At 43.1% G+C, this 13,695-nt stretch overlaps 1 protein-coding gene across 3 annotated transcripts; it reads left to right on the top strand.

Annotated features, from left to right (window-relative positions):
• The first annotated feature begins 880 nt into the window (after nucleotides 1-880).
• Nucleotides 881-13,105, top strand: LOC118546196 (L-lactate dehydrogenase A chain). 3 transcript variants are annotated; one of them, XM_078058320.1, is made up of 8 exons: nucleotides 881-1,031; nucleotides 3,046-3,195; nucleotides 5,722-5,839; nucleotides 6,802-6,975; nucleotides 7,590-7,763; nucleotides 9,143-9,260; nucleotides 11,720-11,843; nucleotides 12,386-13,105. In XM_078058320.1, the coding sequence occupies exons 2-8, from the start codon at nucleotides 3,070-3,072 to the stop codon at nucleotides 12,548-12,550; spliced, it is 999 nt and encodes a 332-aa protein (XP_077914446.1). In that variant the 5' UTR covers nucleotides 881-1,031; nucleotides 3,046-3,069; the 3' UTR covers nucleotides 12,551-13,105. The 3 variants fall into 3 exon arrangements, with proteins under 3 accessions (XP_077914446.1, XP_077914447.1, XP_077914448.1); XM_078058321.1 differs by lacking the exon at nucleotides 3,046-3,195 and having other exon boundaries at nucleotides 948-1,031; XM_078058322.1 differs by lacking the exons at nucleotides 881-1,031; nucleotides 11,720-11,843 and having other exon boundaries at nucleotides 9,143-9,237; nucleotides 12,508-13,105.
• The last annotated feature ends 590 nt before the right edge of the window (nucleotides 13,106-13,695 follow it).

Below are 13,695 nucleotides of genomic sequence, written 5' to 3'. Positions count from 1 at the left end.
CACAGGCAATACTGCAATCAGCCCTGCCCTGAGAAACAATGGAGAATCTGTGGTTGGCCTTCAGCTGGTCCAGCTGTGTGTTTGAGGTGAGAGCCTAGGTGGCTGGGCCTCCTAGAGTGATGAGAAAACTGTTAAGACATGCTAGAGAGATGCCCTGCTTTTCTGGAACTGAGGTTAGCATGTTATGTTCCCTTCAAAACTAAGAAACCCATAATTATGGGTCTTCCTCAGAACTGGGCACTAAGTTGGTCCCCCGTGCAAAGGAGGAAGTAGATTGATCCATGGAGACACAGCTCCGCAGATGCAGATACAAGGGAGAGAGAGAGAGAGAGAGAGAGTGTGTGTGTGTGCGTGCGCGCGCGCGCGCAGAGACAAGGGAGTTTGTGTGTGTGTGTGTGTGTGTGTGTGTGGTACCAGATGATGGGTAAGTTTTTAAAGAAGATATAGAGAAGGAAGGCAGGCCAGGCAAAGGAACCAGCACCAACGAAGGCTAGAGCTGAGTTGGGGGACTTGGAAGGTTTAGCAGCAGGTGCGCGACGCAGCGACAAGTTTTGGAGGTCACTCGACCTGGGTAAGGTCAGAAGGATGCTGTGCTAGGCATTCCCTCCTTTCCAACAAATTGTTGAGCGCCTGCGTGCCAGAAGCTGTTCTGGGCAATGGGAAACAGCAGTGAAGATTCCGATTAAGCCCTTCCTGAGGTCGGCTTTAATGGCCTGGGCTTCTGCGGCCAGAGGTAGCGTGGCTCTGACAGCCCCTTAGATCTCCGGACGCACATGGGTCTGTCGGCAGGTCCGCGGCCCCGCTGCGCGCGCCGCCTAAGCTTCTCCACTGCCCCGCCCGGCTCGGAGCCCGCCCCTAGCCCGACCCACACGTGGGTTCCCGCACGTCCGCCCGGCTCCCCCCTGACGTCAGCCTCGCGGTTCCATTTAAGGCCCCTCCCGCGCTCAGCTCCGAGTGTCGGAGCCGCTGCCGCCAAGTCCGGATCCAGCCTCGCGCGCCGCTGACGCCCGCCCGCCCGACGTGCACTCCCGGTACGGTCGGGCTCCAAGCGCGCTGAGCTGGAGGGTCAGGAGAGCGAGCTGCCTCTGGATTGCTAGCTCGTGCTGCCCGCGAAGGGCTCTCAGCGTCCGGGGCGTGGGGGTGGCGGGGTGGAGGCAGAGTCCGCTGCCCTGGGCGGTGGCCACGCCATGCGTGGGCTCGGGAGCCCGCCGCGTTCCGCTTTTGCTCTAAGCGGGCACCGCGGCCTCTGGTCGGGCTGGGGAACCGAGGTGGCCGCAGCTATCTGTGGTCGAAAGCCCAGGTAGATGCAGAAAACAAGGATCTGACAGATTTGAAGGGTGGGGCATTCCTACGGGCTTAAAATAGGCAAACGGCGCAGAACTCGAGGTCCGGTTTCCGAAAAGCCTCAGCAGTCGGGGGTGGGGGAAGAGGGAGGAGGTCTGAAAGCCGGGGAGCGCTGCTCGGGTCGCTTTTTAACCCTGGGACTCTCGAGAGGTGGACTCCACAGAGCGGCTGCTGTCTGCTGATTATAGGGCGCTCTTTGCGCAGATTACATTTACTAAGCTGCTGATGTATCGGGTGCTACGCTAGGCACGATGCGTGCAGAGATGAAGCAGGAAGAGAGTCTCAGCCCTCCTGCATCGCAGATGGTATTTTGAGAGTAGGATATCTGGTACCATCCACTCGTTCTGAGAAATGGGGGAACCTAAAGCTGGGAGAAGGTTAGGGCAACTCAGAGGTCACAGAGTGGTGGCAGAGTTGGGGAGTAGACCCTCTTTCTGTAGGGCTCTTCCCTCACCCGTGTCCCCACATTGAAGGGAGCGCTGGATCCCAGGGCTTAGGTTTTGGTGAAGCCAGGTCTAGAAATAGCAATGATTTGTGAGGAGAGACCCGATTCCAGCTTGGTAACTCTGGGCTGCCTGCCTGGAAGTCCTCTCGGATATTTTTGTCCTTTTGGAACTCAAGACTAGACGTGGCGCTTTGGGATGCAACCTGTGATAATCTTCCCGGTGAATGCAGTGCAGGGTTGGATTAGCAGAGCGAAGGCCTCCTCCCCGGCTCAGGAAATGGAGGATTCCACCAAGTATCTATTATAAACTTTAGGGCTCCAGGCCTCTGCAGCTATTTTTGCACTTCCTCCTACGGGGCCTCACGCCTTTGCAACATCGATCACGGTAGAAGCCACAGGAGGCTCCTCCCTCCCTGTTGGTTAACAGCAACCAAGTATTTGCGATTTAAAGTCTAGCTGTGGCCGCGCGCGAGGCCAGGGAGGCAGCCAGCAGGGGCACTAGTTAGGTCTAAAGTCCGCCTCGGGGCTCGCTCCGTGTGACCCTAAGAGCATGCTAATTCCCAATCCTTTCCGCTCATGGGCGGGGCTTCCCAGCCCGCCGCGGTCTGGGCCAGTGCCCGACTCTGGAAAGCAACGGCCCGGACCCTACTTTTGTCCCCGCCCACTGCTTGGAAATGAGCATGCGCGCAAGCCCCGAGCAGGGCAAGGTGGGGGAGGGGCGGTAACCCCAGGAGCTCCTGCTGAGCTGTTGGTCTGATCTCCGCCCATCCTTCTGGGGCTGGAGGAAGGAGTGAGTGCGCATGAGCAGAGCTTTTTGCACCTCCTACGGCGACTGGGTCGTTCCGTGAGGCAGTTACAAGAGCTTTTTGCACGTTCCTCCATTTGAGGGTTTGGCGGGAACCCTGGTGACTGGAGTAGAGCTGAGCAGGCAGCTCACAGTGATTTTGTGTGAGGAAAGGCGGCCCTGCTTGGGGTTAATAAGTCAAGATGAGTGAGTCGTCAGGAAGCTATACTTACACCCAAACGTCAATATTATTTTTCCACGCCAAGGTAAGATCCTTTACACCAAGATCCTAGGCAGGCCAGACCCTGGCATTAGGTCTTTCAGGATTCCTTTGGTCATCTTTAGGTTTTTTCCTTCCCCCTTTTTAGTGGCAAGCATCCCAGAAGTAAAATAAGCTCTTTTGGAACAACTTTTGGTCAATAGCATTAATTTAAAGAAGATGTAGTGACTGTGCGTGTTATTCCCCCTATAGATTCCTTTTGGTTCTAAGTCCAAAATGGCAACTCTCAAAGATCAGCTGATTCAGAATCTTCTTAAGGAAGAACATACCCCCCAGAATAAGATTACAGTTGTTGGGGTTGGTGCTGTTGGCATGGCTTGTGCCATCAGTATCTTAATGAAGGTAAGTGAGAGCCCATCTTTCTGGAAGCCACCCATCCCCCCACTCCTCCAAGAATTGCATTATCACATTGTATGTACAAATACTCAGGTTCATGCACTCAAAGAACTTTCTGTGGAACAAACTTTAGAAATGTGATGCCATACCGAAAAGGTATCTGAACCTTTTGTTAGGCAGGTGACACAGTTCCTTAAATTCACTGCCGTATTAACATGCATGAATTGCCTACAAATGAAAAGTTATTTTAAAATAATTGTTGAATTGAAAATCATTCATACATTTGGTAAAATTAAAATCACACTAAATGTGGGAAATCTTGTCTCTATCCCACAAAAATCCCCACCTTGAATAGTAAATTTTGGTACCAATTATGGAGCTAAAATTTAGTTAGAAAGAATTTGTGAATGAATAAAGGACACATTTTACAGTAGTCAAGCCTGCTTTATGTAAAAAAAAAAAAATTGAGGCAGCTTATGATAAAATATTTTAAATTTAGATTTGGAGTTCCCAATAAGGGAGTGAAATGATTAATTCTGGGTTTTGAACAGGAAAGGATTGAAATAAGGAACTGAAGGCAGAAAAGAGCTATGTAGAGGTTGGGTAACAACACATGTTGCTTTATATGTGTTCTTAGGAGAGGCCACATAGTGTAAAGGTTTCCCCCACTATCCTAAAGGAGAGCATTCCTATGAAGCTTTTCCGAAGCCAAAATGGTATAAAGTGAAGAGACAGTTACCATTAATTAATTATTATTAGTATTTTTTAATTTTATTTATTTATTTGACAGAATCACAGCGAGAGAGGGAACACAAGCGGGGGGGGGGGGAAGAGGGAGAAGCAGGCCTCCTGCGGAGCAGGGAGTCCGATGCAGGGCTCGATCCCAGGACCCTGGGATCATGACCTGAGCCGAAGGCAGACGCTTAACGACTGAGCCACCCAGGCGCCCCTAGTTACCATTAATTTATATGGAAAATTTTTTGAGCATTTGCAGACCCAAGAAAAATAACCTTAGGCTTTTCTGATACTTTAGGACACATCTTGCTAACAGATGCACAAAATAAAGTACAGATGCTCACACAGTTCAAAGCTATGGTAGCTTGAGACTGAGATGCTGAGTAAAGTTCCCTGGGGAGGGAGCTTGGTGGTACCTAGGATGTATGCTACTTCTCCGAGGGCTCACTGTAGAAAAAAACACTGAATGCTATTTCTGCTTTTTGCCTTTTTTTCATAAAAGCAAAGATCCTCTTTGGATTTCTTTCAGTTAGTGAAAACAGGTACTAATGTTAGGTCTTGTGTAAAAGTGAATTGGCATAATGTAAAAAATAATGTAAAATAATGTAAAAAAAAAAAAAATTGAGGCAGCTTACACTTTACATTTCACTCCCTTATTGGGAACTCCAAATCTAAATTTAAAATATTTTATCATAAGCTGCCTCAATTTTCTTTTTTACATAAAGCAGGCTTGACTACTGTAAAATGTGTTCTTTATTCATTCACAAATTCTTTCTAACTAAATTTTAGCTCCATAACCTTTACACTATGTGGCCTCTCCTAAGAACACATATAAAGCAACATGTGTTGTTACCCAACCTCTACATAGCTCTTTTCTGCCTTCGGTTCCTTATTTCAATCCTTTCCTGTTCAAAACCCAGAATTAATCATTTCACTCCCTTATTGGGAACTCCAAATCTAAATTTAAATAAAATAATTTACAAAACTTCTAAAAATGAGGGGATGCCTATACCAATTCTTACTGCTTTCCCACTGGATCAGAAATTGATGCCATCTGTTTTTCTCACATCTGTGAATCACCTGTGGTCTTTTCCTGTGATGCTCTCTAACTCGGGTGTATGTAAGAATAACTGCCAGGTTTTTATATTATAGATAACTCAGGCGGTAGATCTGTAAGCTCAGCTAGTATAATTTACTTGGTTATAATAGTTCACATCCCATGTGTATTAAAGCTCTTATTGGTGCTTCTGGTCTGAGATGCACCTGTGAACATTTACAGGTTCAACTGAAAGGATATTTTTCACCAATACTATTTTGCAATACACAAATCTATCTTAATACTGTTAGTGTTGGTTAATACATGGAAGACATACAAAGAATGATTCAGAATATCACTTTTTTAACTTCCAAGAATTAATACTAGTCAGAATCACTTATGTAGTGAATAATGACCTAAAATCAATGTGTAAAACTGAATTTGAGAGCATAAATAGAGCAGTTTCATGTAATTGAATATTATTCCATCCATTGCCAATCCAGTGTTCTGCTTCCATACAGTGGCATGGTGGAGCTCTTGCAAAGGTTACTCTAGTGAGGAGAGAAGATCAGTACTTCTTCCTATGCATGGGTCATCTGTGAGTCAGTTTTTAAATGGGGGCCTGTCTCTACTTTGAGGTATGTCTGGATACTAATAAAGTAGCAGAACTCTTCTATGCTAGAAATACAGAAATTTTGCATGCCTTTCTAAAACTTGGAAGTAGCAATTTTCCATTTCACTAAAAATTTTATATCTTTTAGGACTTGGCAGATGAACTTGCTCTTGTTGATGTCATAGAAGACAAACTGAAGGGAGAGATGATGGATCTCCAGCACGGCAGCCTTTTCCTTAGAACACCAAAAATTGTCTCTGGCAAAGGTTGATTTCAGCAAGTTTATATTGTGGTCTGTGCTAGACTTAATTCTCTGTCAGGCTTGAAATTCTGCCTCTTCAAAAATTTATTTTTTATACGGATCAGAGAGCCTGCTTTTGAACAGTTTTGCATTGGTAACCTATTTATATCAGTTTCAATTTCTAGTAAATGGTTTTAAATGGAAATCCAGTGTGTCCATAATGTGGAAAGCATCTGAGTTAGAATGTAATTAGTAAAGCTCCTCAGGTTCATATGTAACCACATTGTTTCTAATATTTAAATTTAATATACTTGACTTCCCCTACTTCCTTTCACACACTAACACAAGGTTGAGAATAGGGTAAATGTTCAGGTATTCTTGGGCCTCTCACACTTAAGAGCCCTAGTCAGGAAACCTGAATATGTGTACAAATGGTGTTTTTTTTGGACACTTGAAAATCATTGACCACTTATCTATGGGCTGGGTTAACCATCCTGTGCCATAGGGTATCTAGAAGCAAGACATGCTTGATAAATGTAAAGTTGCCTTTGCTTTAAAAACAAAACAAAACAGCCTGTCTCTGGGCTGGTATGATCACAATGAAGTAGTAAAGTAGAAATAGGAGTACGGAAGAGTGTGAGCATGTGCTCAGGTGGCAAAAAATTGGGGGATAATATCTCATTTGATTCTTTCCATCTCCTCCCAGCTGTCATTATATAAAGTCCCAGTCTAAAACCAGAATACAAGGAAGGTGTCGATGAACTCTTCCTCCATGTTAAGTGGCCAAAAACTAAAGGAGGAGTTGGGGGTGGGAGGGTGGCATTACAGGCCTTTATCTATATTTACCTGTGTGTGAAAGGAAATAGGGGAGGTAACAAAACTGATAAAAATGTCCATAAAAAAAGTTTATGGAACAAATTTTTGCTGGCTAGGTAATAGAGTTCTCTTAAAGGCCTTAATCTGGTTTTTGTTCTTTTTTTTGTCTAGATTATAATGTGACTGCAAACTCCAAGCTGGTTATTGTCACAGCTGGGGCACGTCAGCAAGAGGGGGAAAGCCGTCTTAATTTGGTCCAGCGTAACGTGAACATCTTTAAGTTCATCATTCCTAATATCGTAAAATACAGCCCAAACTGCAAGTTGCTTGTCGTTTCCAATCCAGGTGAGACCTTTAATTGCACAGATGAGCTCGAGTAAAACTGATGGTATATGTCATATTTTTCATTTTCCTCTTGTGAATGGATTTGCTAAAATAGTTAAGTTTAAAATAATAAGGGAGATACAATGCCCCTGAATGTAGTTAGAACTTAAAAATTAGGGGCGCCTGGGTGGCTCAGTCCTTAAGTGTCTGCGTTTGGCTCAGGTCATGATCCCAGGGTGCTGGGATCGAGCCCCGCATCGGGCTCCCTATTCCGCGGGAGGCCTGCTTCTCCCTCTCCCACTCCCCCTGCTTGTGTTCCCTCTCTGGCTGTGTCTCTCTGTCAAATAAATAAATAGAATCTTTAAAAAAAAAAAAAATTAGTTATTTGCCCAAGAAGATCTTAGATAAGGGATAAAGGTATGAATAAGGTGTTCTTGATGCACAGTTTATTTTCATTAAGCTACACTTCTTGAATACTTAATGAATTTGCTGTATTATGCATAGAGGTTTAAAAATTTAACAAATATTGATTGGTCATAATCACTATCAAGATTCATACAGAGTGATGGATCTTGACTAGCTTAACATTATCTAATAATTTACCTAGTATCTTTGCCTGAATGTTTTCTTCGTAGTGGATATCTTGACCTATGTGGCTTGGAAGATAAGTGGCTTTCCCAAAAACCGTGTTATTGGAAGTGGTTGCAATCTGGATTCAGCCCGGTTCCGTTACCTAATGGGGGAAAGACTGGGAGTTCACTCATTAAGCTGTCACGGGTGGGTCCTTGGGGAGCATGGAGACTCCAGTGGTAAGCATAACTTATTTTCTCTTTTTGTTTTCAAAAAGATTGTGTAAAATATTGACAGCAGTTTCATTATTAAATCAGAGCTGAAATCAGATAATCCATTCATTGGAGTAGGATGGTTTCTAGAAATCTTATCTTTTGGTATAATTATGTTAAGAATTGTTAAGGTTTTAACTTTTATATTAACATTTTTTTATGGCATGGGGAATGGGGAATGAAATTTCTTTTACTACTAACAATGGACATATTAAAATAAGAGGGTGGTTCTTAGGATGACCTCAGTCATTTGATATCACAGCTGTCTATACTTGAACTGTATGGCTCTGAAAAGGTCAGCCAATCCAAATGAAGCAGATAGAAAAATTCTGTCACAGTTGAAAGATGTTGTAATTTGTGCAGTGTTCTCAGTTACTTATGCCAAGAATATTCCCCTTATGATCTCATACTATCTTTATATTTCAAATATGTATGGATTAAACATCCCAGTAGATTGAAAACAGGTTAGAATATGGTGAAAATTCTTAGTTTTATATAAATTAATGAATGAAAATTTAAGAGTAAGGGTGTTGGTATTCTTGACCATCTACCAAAAGCAGATAATCCTCCCAGATAAGAAATGAGAATTAGAAAAATGGGTCAAAATTACTAGTATTGTTACCAAAACCCAAGTTCGGCTCCCCATTGCTCAAAAGGCCAGAACTCAAGAGGTGAGTTTTGACTGGAAAGGAATATGAGCTTTATTCAGGAGGCTGGCAACCTGGGGGAGAAGGCAGACTCTTGTCTAAAAGCCCAACTCAGGTTTCTGCCTGGCCCAGAGATTTTTGAAGGGGTTTAATCAGTTGAGGGAACGCAGTGATCTGTGACATTCTTGATTACATGCAGATTTAATGATGCCAGTTAGAGTTATCTCAATGCTTGGAGGTTTTGCAAGAAGTTCTAGTTCCTTGGTGCCCAGGGGGATTGTACAAGAAGGTCTGGTTCCTTGGTACCAAGGAGTTGTGCAAGAGTACTCTGTTCTTTCTGCAGAGGAGGGCAAGGTCTACAGATACTCAAAGGGAAGTCAGTAAAGTCATTTGTCTGACCTTAAAAAAAGGAAAACATTTTGCTGAAAGATGGCTGGGCTAATCAGAAAGGTGAGGGGGTTTCAAACAGACTTGCTGGCCTCTGTGGCCTGGGAAAGTTCTTGTTCTTTATTTCCTAAGGCCAGTGGTCTGCAAATCTCAAAGAAAGTGACTTAGTGCTGTTACAGATCAAGGGTCTTAAGTCAGCAAGCAAGGAGTATGTTCACTTGAAGCGGGTTAACCGTTAAGACCAGTTCAAGTGCTATTGCGGTCTGCTGCATGGCGTGTGGAAATCAATGGATTCTGTACTATTTCTTTTAGTGCCTGTATGGAGTGGAGTGAACGTTGCTGGTGTCTCTCTGAAGAATCTGCACCCTGACTTAGGCACTGATGCAGATAAGGAACAGTGGAAAGAGGTTCACAAACAGGTGGTTGACAGGTAATAGATCCCATAATTTGGCAGTACAGAAGATTAAAACATAGTATTTTTATTTGAAAGTTTAATAGCATTTGAGTACTTGCTGGAAAACATTTTTCTAGGGATGCCTGGCTGGCTGGCTCAGTTGGTGGAGCATGTGACTCTTTTTTTTTTTTTTTTAAAGATTTTTTATTTATTTATTTGAGAGAGAGAGAATGAGAGAGAGCAAGCACATGAGAGGGGGGAGGGTCAGAGGGAGAAGCAGACTCCCTGCCGAGCAGGGAGCCCGATGCGGGACTCGATCCAGGGACTCCAGGATCATGACCTGAGCCGAAGGCAGCCGCTTAACCAACTGAGCCACCCAGGTGCCCCTAGCATGTGACTCTTGATCTCAGGCTTGTGAGTTCGAGTCCCGCGTTGGGTGTAGAGATTACTTAATAATAATAATAAACAAGCTTTTTCCTAAAGTTTTGTTAAAGAGCATACTATAAAACAGAAGTAGAGATACTAAAATTTATTAATGCAACAGTCTTTTTTTGCTATATTTCTCTATAGTATGATAAATCTTTTAGTGCTTGTAAGTCTTTTTTCACATTCAGTCTTCAATAGCATATATGGTTCATTCAGTTAGGAATGAGAATTTTTATTTATTAAAGTTTTCTTTATTTAAGTAATCTTTACACCCCATGTGGGACTTGAACTCACAACCCTGACATCAAGAGTCACATGCTATATGGACTGAGCCATCCAGGTGCCACAGAAATAAGAATACTTATTTATTTATTTTTTAAGAAAAGATTTATTTATTTGAGAGAGAGAGCATGTGCGCGTGGTGCAGGGGAAGGGCAGAGGGAGAGAGAGAATCTTAAGCAGACCTCCCTGCTGAGCATGGAGCTTGACATGGGGCCATTCCCACGACCCAGAGATCACACTCTGAGCTGAAAACAAGAGTCCGATTCTCAACCGACTGAGCCACCCAGGTGCCCCAAGAATTTTTAAATTCAGTTTCCTGTTACAGGCTTTATGAATAGAAGCAGCTAACTTGTTTATTCAGATGATTATAAAGTTTTAAACAACGTCTAGATTCATAATTGTACTGAAAATATAAACTGTTAGAAATTGTTTAAATAGGGAAGCTTTCAGCTTGGTAGCATTATTTACTTATTTTACATATACATACATAAATATATTTTTTAAGATTTTATTTATCAGAGAGGGCAAGCGAGCTCATAAGCAGGGGGGGAGCGGCAGGCAGAGGAAGAAGCAGGCTTCCCGTTGAGCAAGGAGCCAGATACGGGATTTGAACTCCGATCCCTGGGATCATGACCTGAGCCGAAGGCAGACGCTTAACTGGCTGAGCCACCTAAGCGCCCCATTATTTACTTATTATAAATCATGTGTGGACCTCAGGTCTATAGAAATGAATAATGAATCATGATTGATTTAGACAAGGCCCTCTTATAAAAACCTGTGAACCTGGGGCGCCTGGGTGGCTCAGTCGTTAGGCGTCTGCCTTCAGCTCAGGTCGTGATCCCGGGGTCCTGGGATCAAGCCCCGCATTGGGCTCCCTGCTCTGCGGGCAGCCTGCTTCTCCCTGTCCCACTCCCCCTGCTTGTGTTCCCTCTCTCGCTGTGTCTCTCTCTGTCAAATAAATAATAAAAAATCTTAAAAAACAAAAAACAAAACAAAAACCTGTGAACCCACCACCCAACCCAAGAAACATTGACAATAGCTGTCAACCAAGTGTTGTGTTTTTGGGTTAGAATCATTAGTCTCGGGGCGCCTGGGTGGCTCAGTTGGTTAAGCGACTGCCTTCAGCTCAGGTCATGGTCCTGGAGTCCCGGGATCGAGTCCCACATCGGGCTTACCGCTCAGCGGGGAGTCTGCTTCTCCCTCTGACCCTCCCTCCTCTCATGTGCTCTCTCTATCTCATTCTCTCTCTCAAATAAATAAATAAAATCTTTAAAAAAAAAAAAAAAATCATTAGTCTCTCGGTTCTTGGATATGAATGAGTTCTGAGCTCCTTCTCCCACTCATCTTTCTGTCCTACCACCCATCCCTTGCTTGAAATAATCTTGAGTCAAACACACTATATGTAATTTTGGAGTTACTTTTTTAAATTCAGTATTACATTTTAAAGAATTCTTTATTTTGTTGCATGTAGATATAGTTAACTTGTTTTGACAGTTTTGTAAATATTCCACTGTATTGAATATGTTCACTGTATGTACCACAGTTTACCCATTCTCCCTGTTGGAGAGCAGTGGGCTTATTGCCAGGGTTTTTGAAATTACTAACAATACTCTTGGAACATCCCTATACATAATATCTTGGTATACGTGGCAAACATTACTCAGATACATAATGTAACTTTATGGCATTATTTGCTGTAAAGCATGTGTTCAGTGAAAGCAATGTTGTTGTTTGTTTTCTCTTACTCTACTTTTTCCTACCTTTTCCTGTCCTTCCCTACCCTACAGTGCCTATGAGGTGATCAAACTGAAAGGCTACACTTCCTGGGCCATTGGACTGTCTGTGGCAGATCTGGCCGAAAGTATAATGAAGAATCTTAGGCGGGTGCATCCAATTTCCACCATGATTAAGGTAGGTGTGTGTAGTGATACATTGTATTTGAATGCCATTATTTCCTGTTTTTTAAAAAAGATTCTTCTGTGAAAGCAGTTAGGTTAGTTGTCATTGATTTAAGTGACATAAATTAATGCACTCACAACTTTCTTTTTGGAGAGAAATCATTGAGCTTTAGGATTAATGTCTGCTAGTATACTATGTTCACCACATAGATACTTGATAACTTATGATAATAAGTGGAGGTGGGTGGAAGACCATAAAAGAAAAATTTTTTCTTTGGAGGAAAAAAATCAGGGTAGAGTTGCCAAGATGTTATCAATAAAAATTTTGACAGTGATATGGATAATGGCAATAATTTAGATTTTCTTTTAGAACAGAAGTCTTTCCTGGTATTTTGATGACTTGCACTGTTCATAACATCCTAACTGAAAATGGTGGAAAGGAATTCCTGCTTCTCAAGTTGTATTAAATAAGCTTCATAATTGTAAAGAATGCGAGTCTTGGGAGACCCCAGAATGCATACTCAAAACATAAAATACTTTTCATTTTGTCTTCAGGGTCTCTATGGAATTAAAGATGATGTCTTCCTTAGTGTCCCTTGCGTCTTGGGACAGAATGGAATTTCAGATGTTGTGAAGGTGACTCTGACTCCTGAGGAGGAGGCCCGTTTGAAGAAGAGTGCAGATACACTTTGGGGGATCCAAAAGGAGCTGCAGTTTTAAAGTTTTCTAATGTACCACTTCACTGTCTAGACTACAGCAGGATTTTAGTTGGAGGTTGTGTATATTGTCCTTATTATCTGTTACTCAAGTAATATTAAAATGGCCTAAGAAAAAACGTCAGTTTCCTAAAGTCCCAAATAGCAATGGTTCACCAAACCCTGCCCCTATATCCTGATGGTGATGATATCTGTCTTTGTAGCCCTAAATGGGTTAACGTAAGTTAGCCCCACCGTCTCAGAGGCATCATGGCCAGAGCTGCGGCTGCTCTTCACACCGGATGTGTGTTTACTGTGTGTTCTGTCACTTCGGGTTCCTTCCCCCAACACCCAACACCCAACATGCCTAGTCCGTCTTTTCCAGTCAGTCATGTCCTGGGATCCAATGTATAAATTCAATATTGCGTGTATTGTGCATAACTGTTCTCAAGGATCTTACTTTGTGTACCATGTATGTCAGAATATAGTGTACATGGCCATATAATGTAAAAAGATAATGCAACCAACTAAGTGTCATACCAACTAAAATACCAAATAAATTTTGAACAGTGACTCTCAATTTATTATATTAAGATAAGTAAAGCTGTTATTTATTACATTATTGGGACCCATTAGAGTATTCTTAGGCAACACTGCAATGATTTTAATTTTTTTTTTAAGATTTTATTTTTCATCTGTCAGAGAAAGAGCACAAGTAGGGGGAGAAACAGGCTCCCCACTGAGCAAGGAGCCCGATGGGGGACTCAGTCACAGGACCCTGGGATCATGACCTGAGCCGAAGGCAGACACTTGACTGATGGAGCCACCCAGGCGCCCCTGCAATGATTTTTTTTTAAGGTGTATTATTACTAATTATCAGACTTTGATGTGACTTAATGTATTAAGGGTGTGACTAGATGGATTAGGTTGTTTTGGTACCATTTCCATTATAATTTTAATATACTAAGTCCCAAGGTATTATGAGATAAAACTTGATAGTAGTGGGGTGCCTGGGTGGCTCAGTCGTTAAGCGTCTGCCTTCGGCTCAGGTCATGATCCCAGGGTCCTGGGATCGAGCCCCGCGTCGGGCTCCCTGCTCGGCAGGAAGCCTGCTTCTCCCTCTCCACTCTCCCCTGCTTGTGTTCCTTCTCTCGCTATGTCTCTCTCTGT

This window comes from Halichoerus grypus, chromosome 11 (genome assembly GCF_964656455.1).
Source record: "Halichoerus grypus chromosome 11, mHalGry1.hap1.1, whole genome shotgun sequence".
In the NCBI taxonomy this organism is placed as follows: domain Eukaryota; kingdom Metazoa; phylum Chordata; class Mammalia; order Carnivora; family Phocidae; genus Halichoerus; species Halichoerus grypus.
This window is presented reverse-complemented; position numbering and strand designations above follow the sequence as displayed.

Excerpts from the sequence above, each read along its gene's own strand:
- LOC118546196 (XM_078058320.1), top strand. The coding sequence starts at position 3,070 with ATGGCAACTCTCAAAGATCAGCTGATTCAGAATCTTCTTAAGGAAGAA. Across the intron at positions 9,261-11,719 it reads CACAAACAGGTGGTTGACAG|TGCCTATGAGGTGATCAAAC; the intron begins GTAATAGATCCC and ends CCTACCCTACAG. Across the intron at positions 11,844-12,385 it reads CAATTTCCACCATGATTAAG|GGTCTCTATGGAATTAAAGA; the intron begins GTAGGTGTGTGT and ends TTTTGTCTTCAG.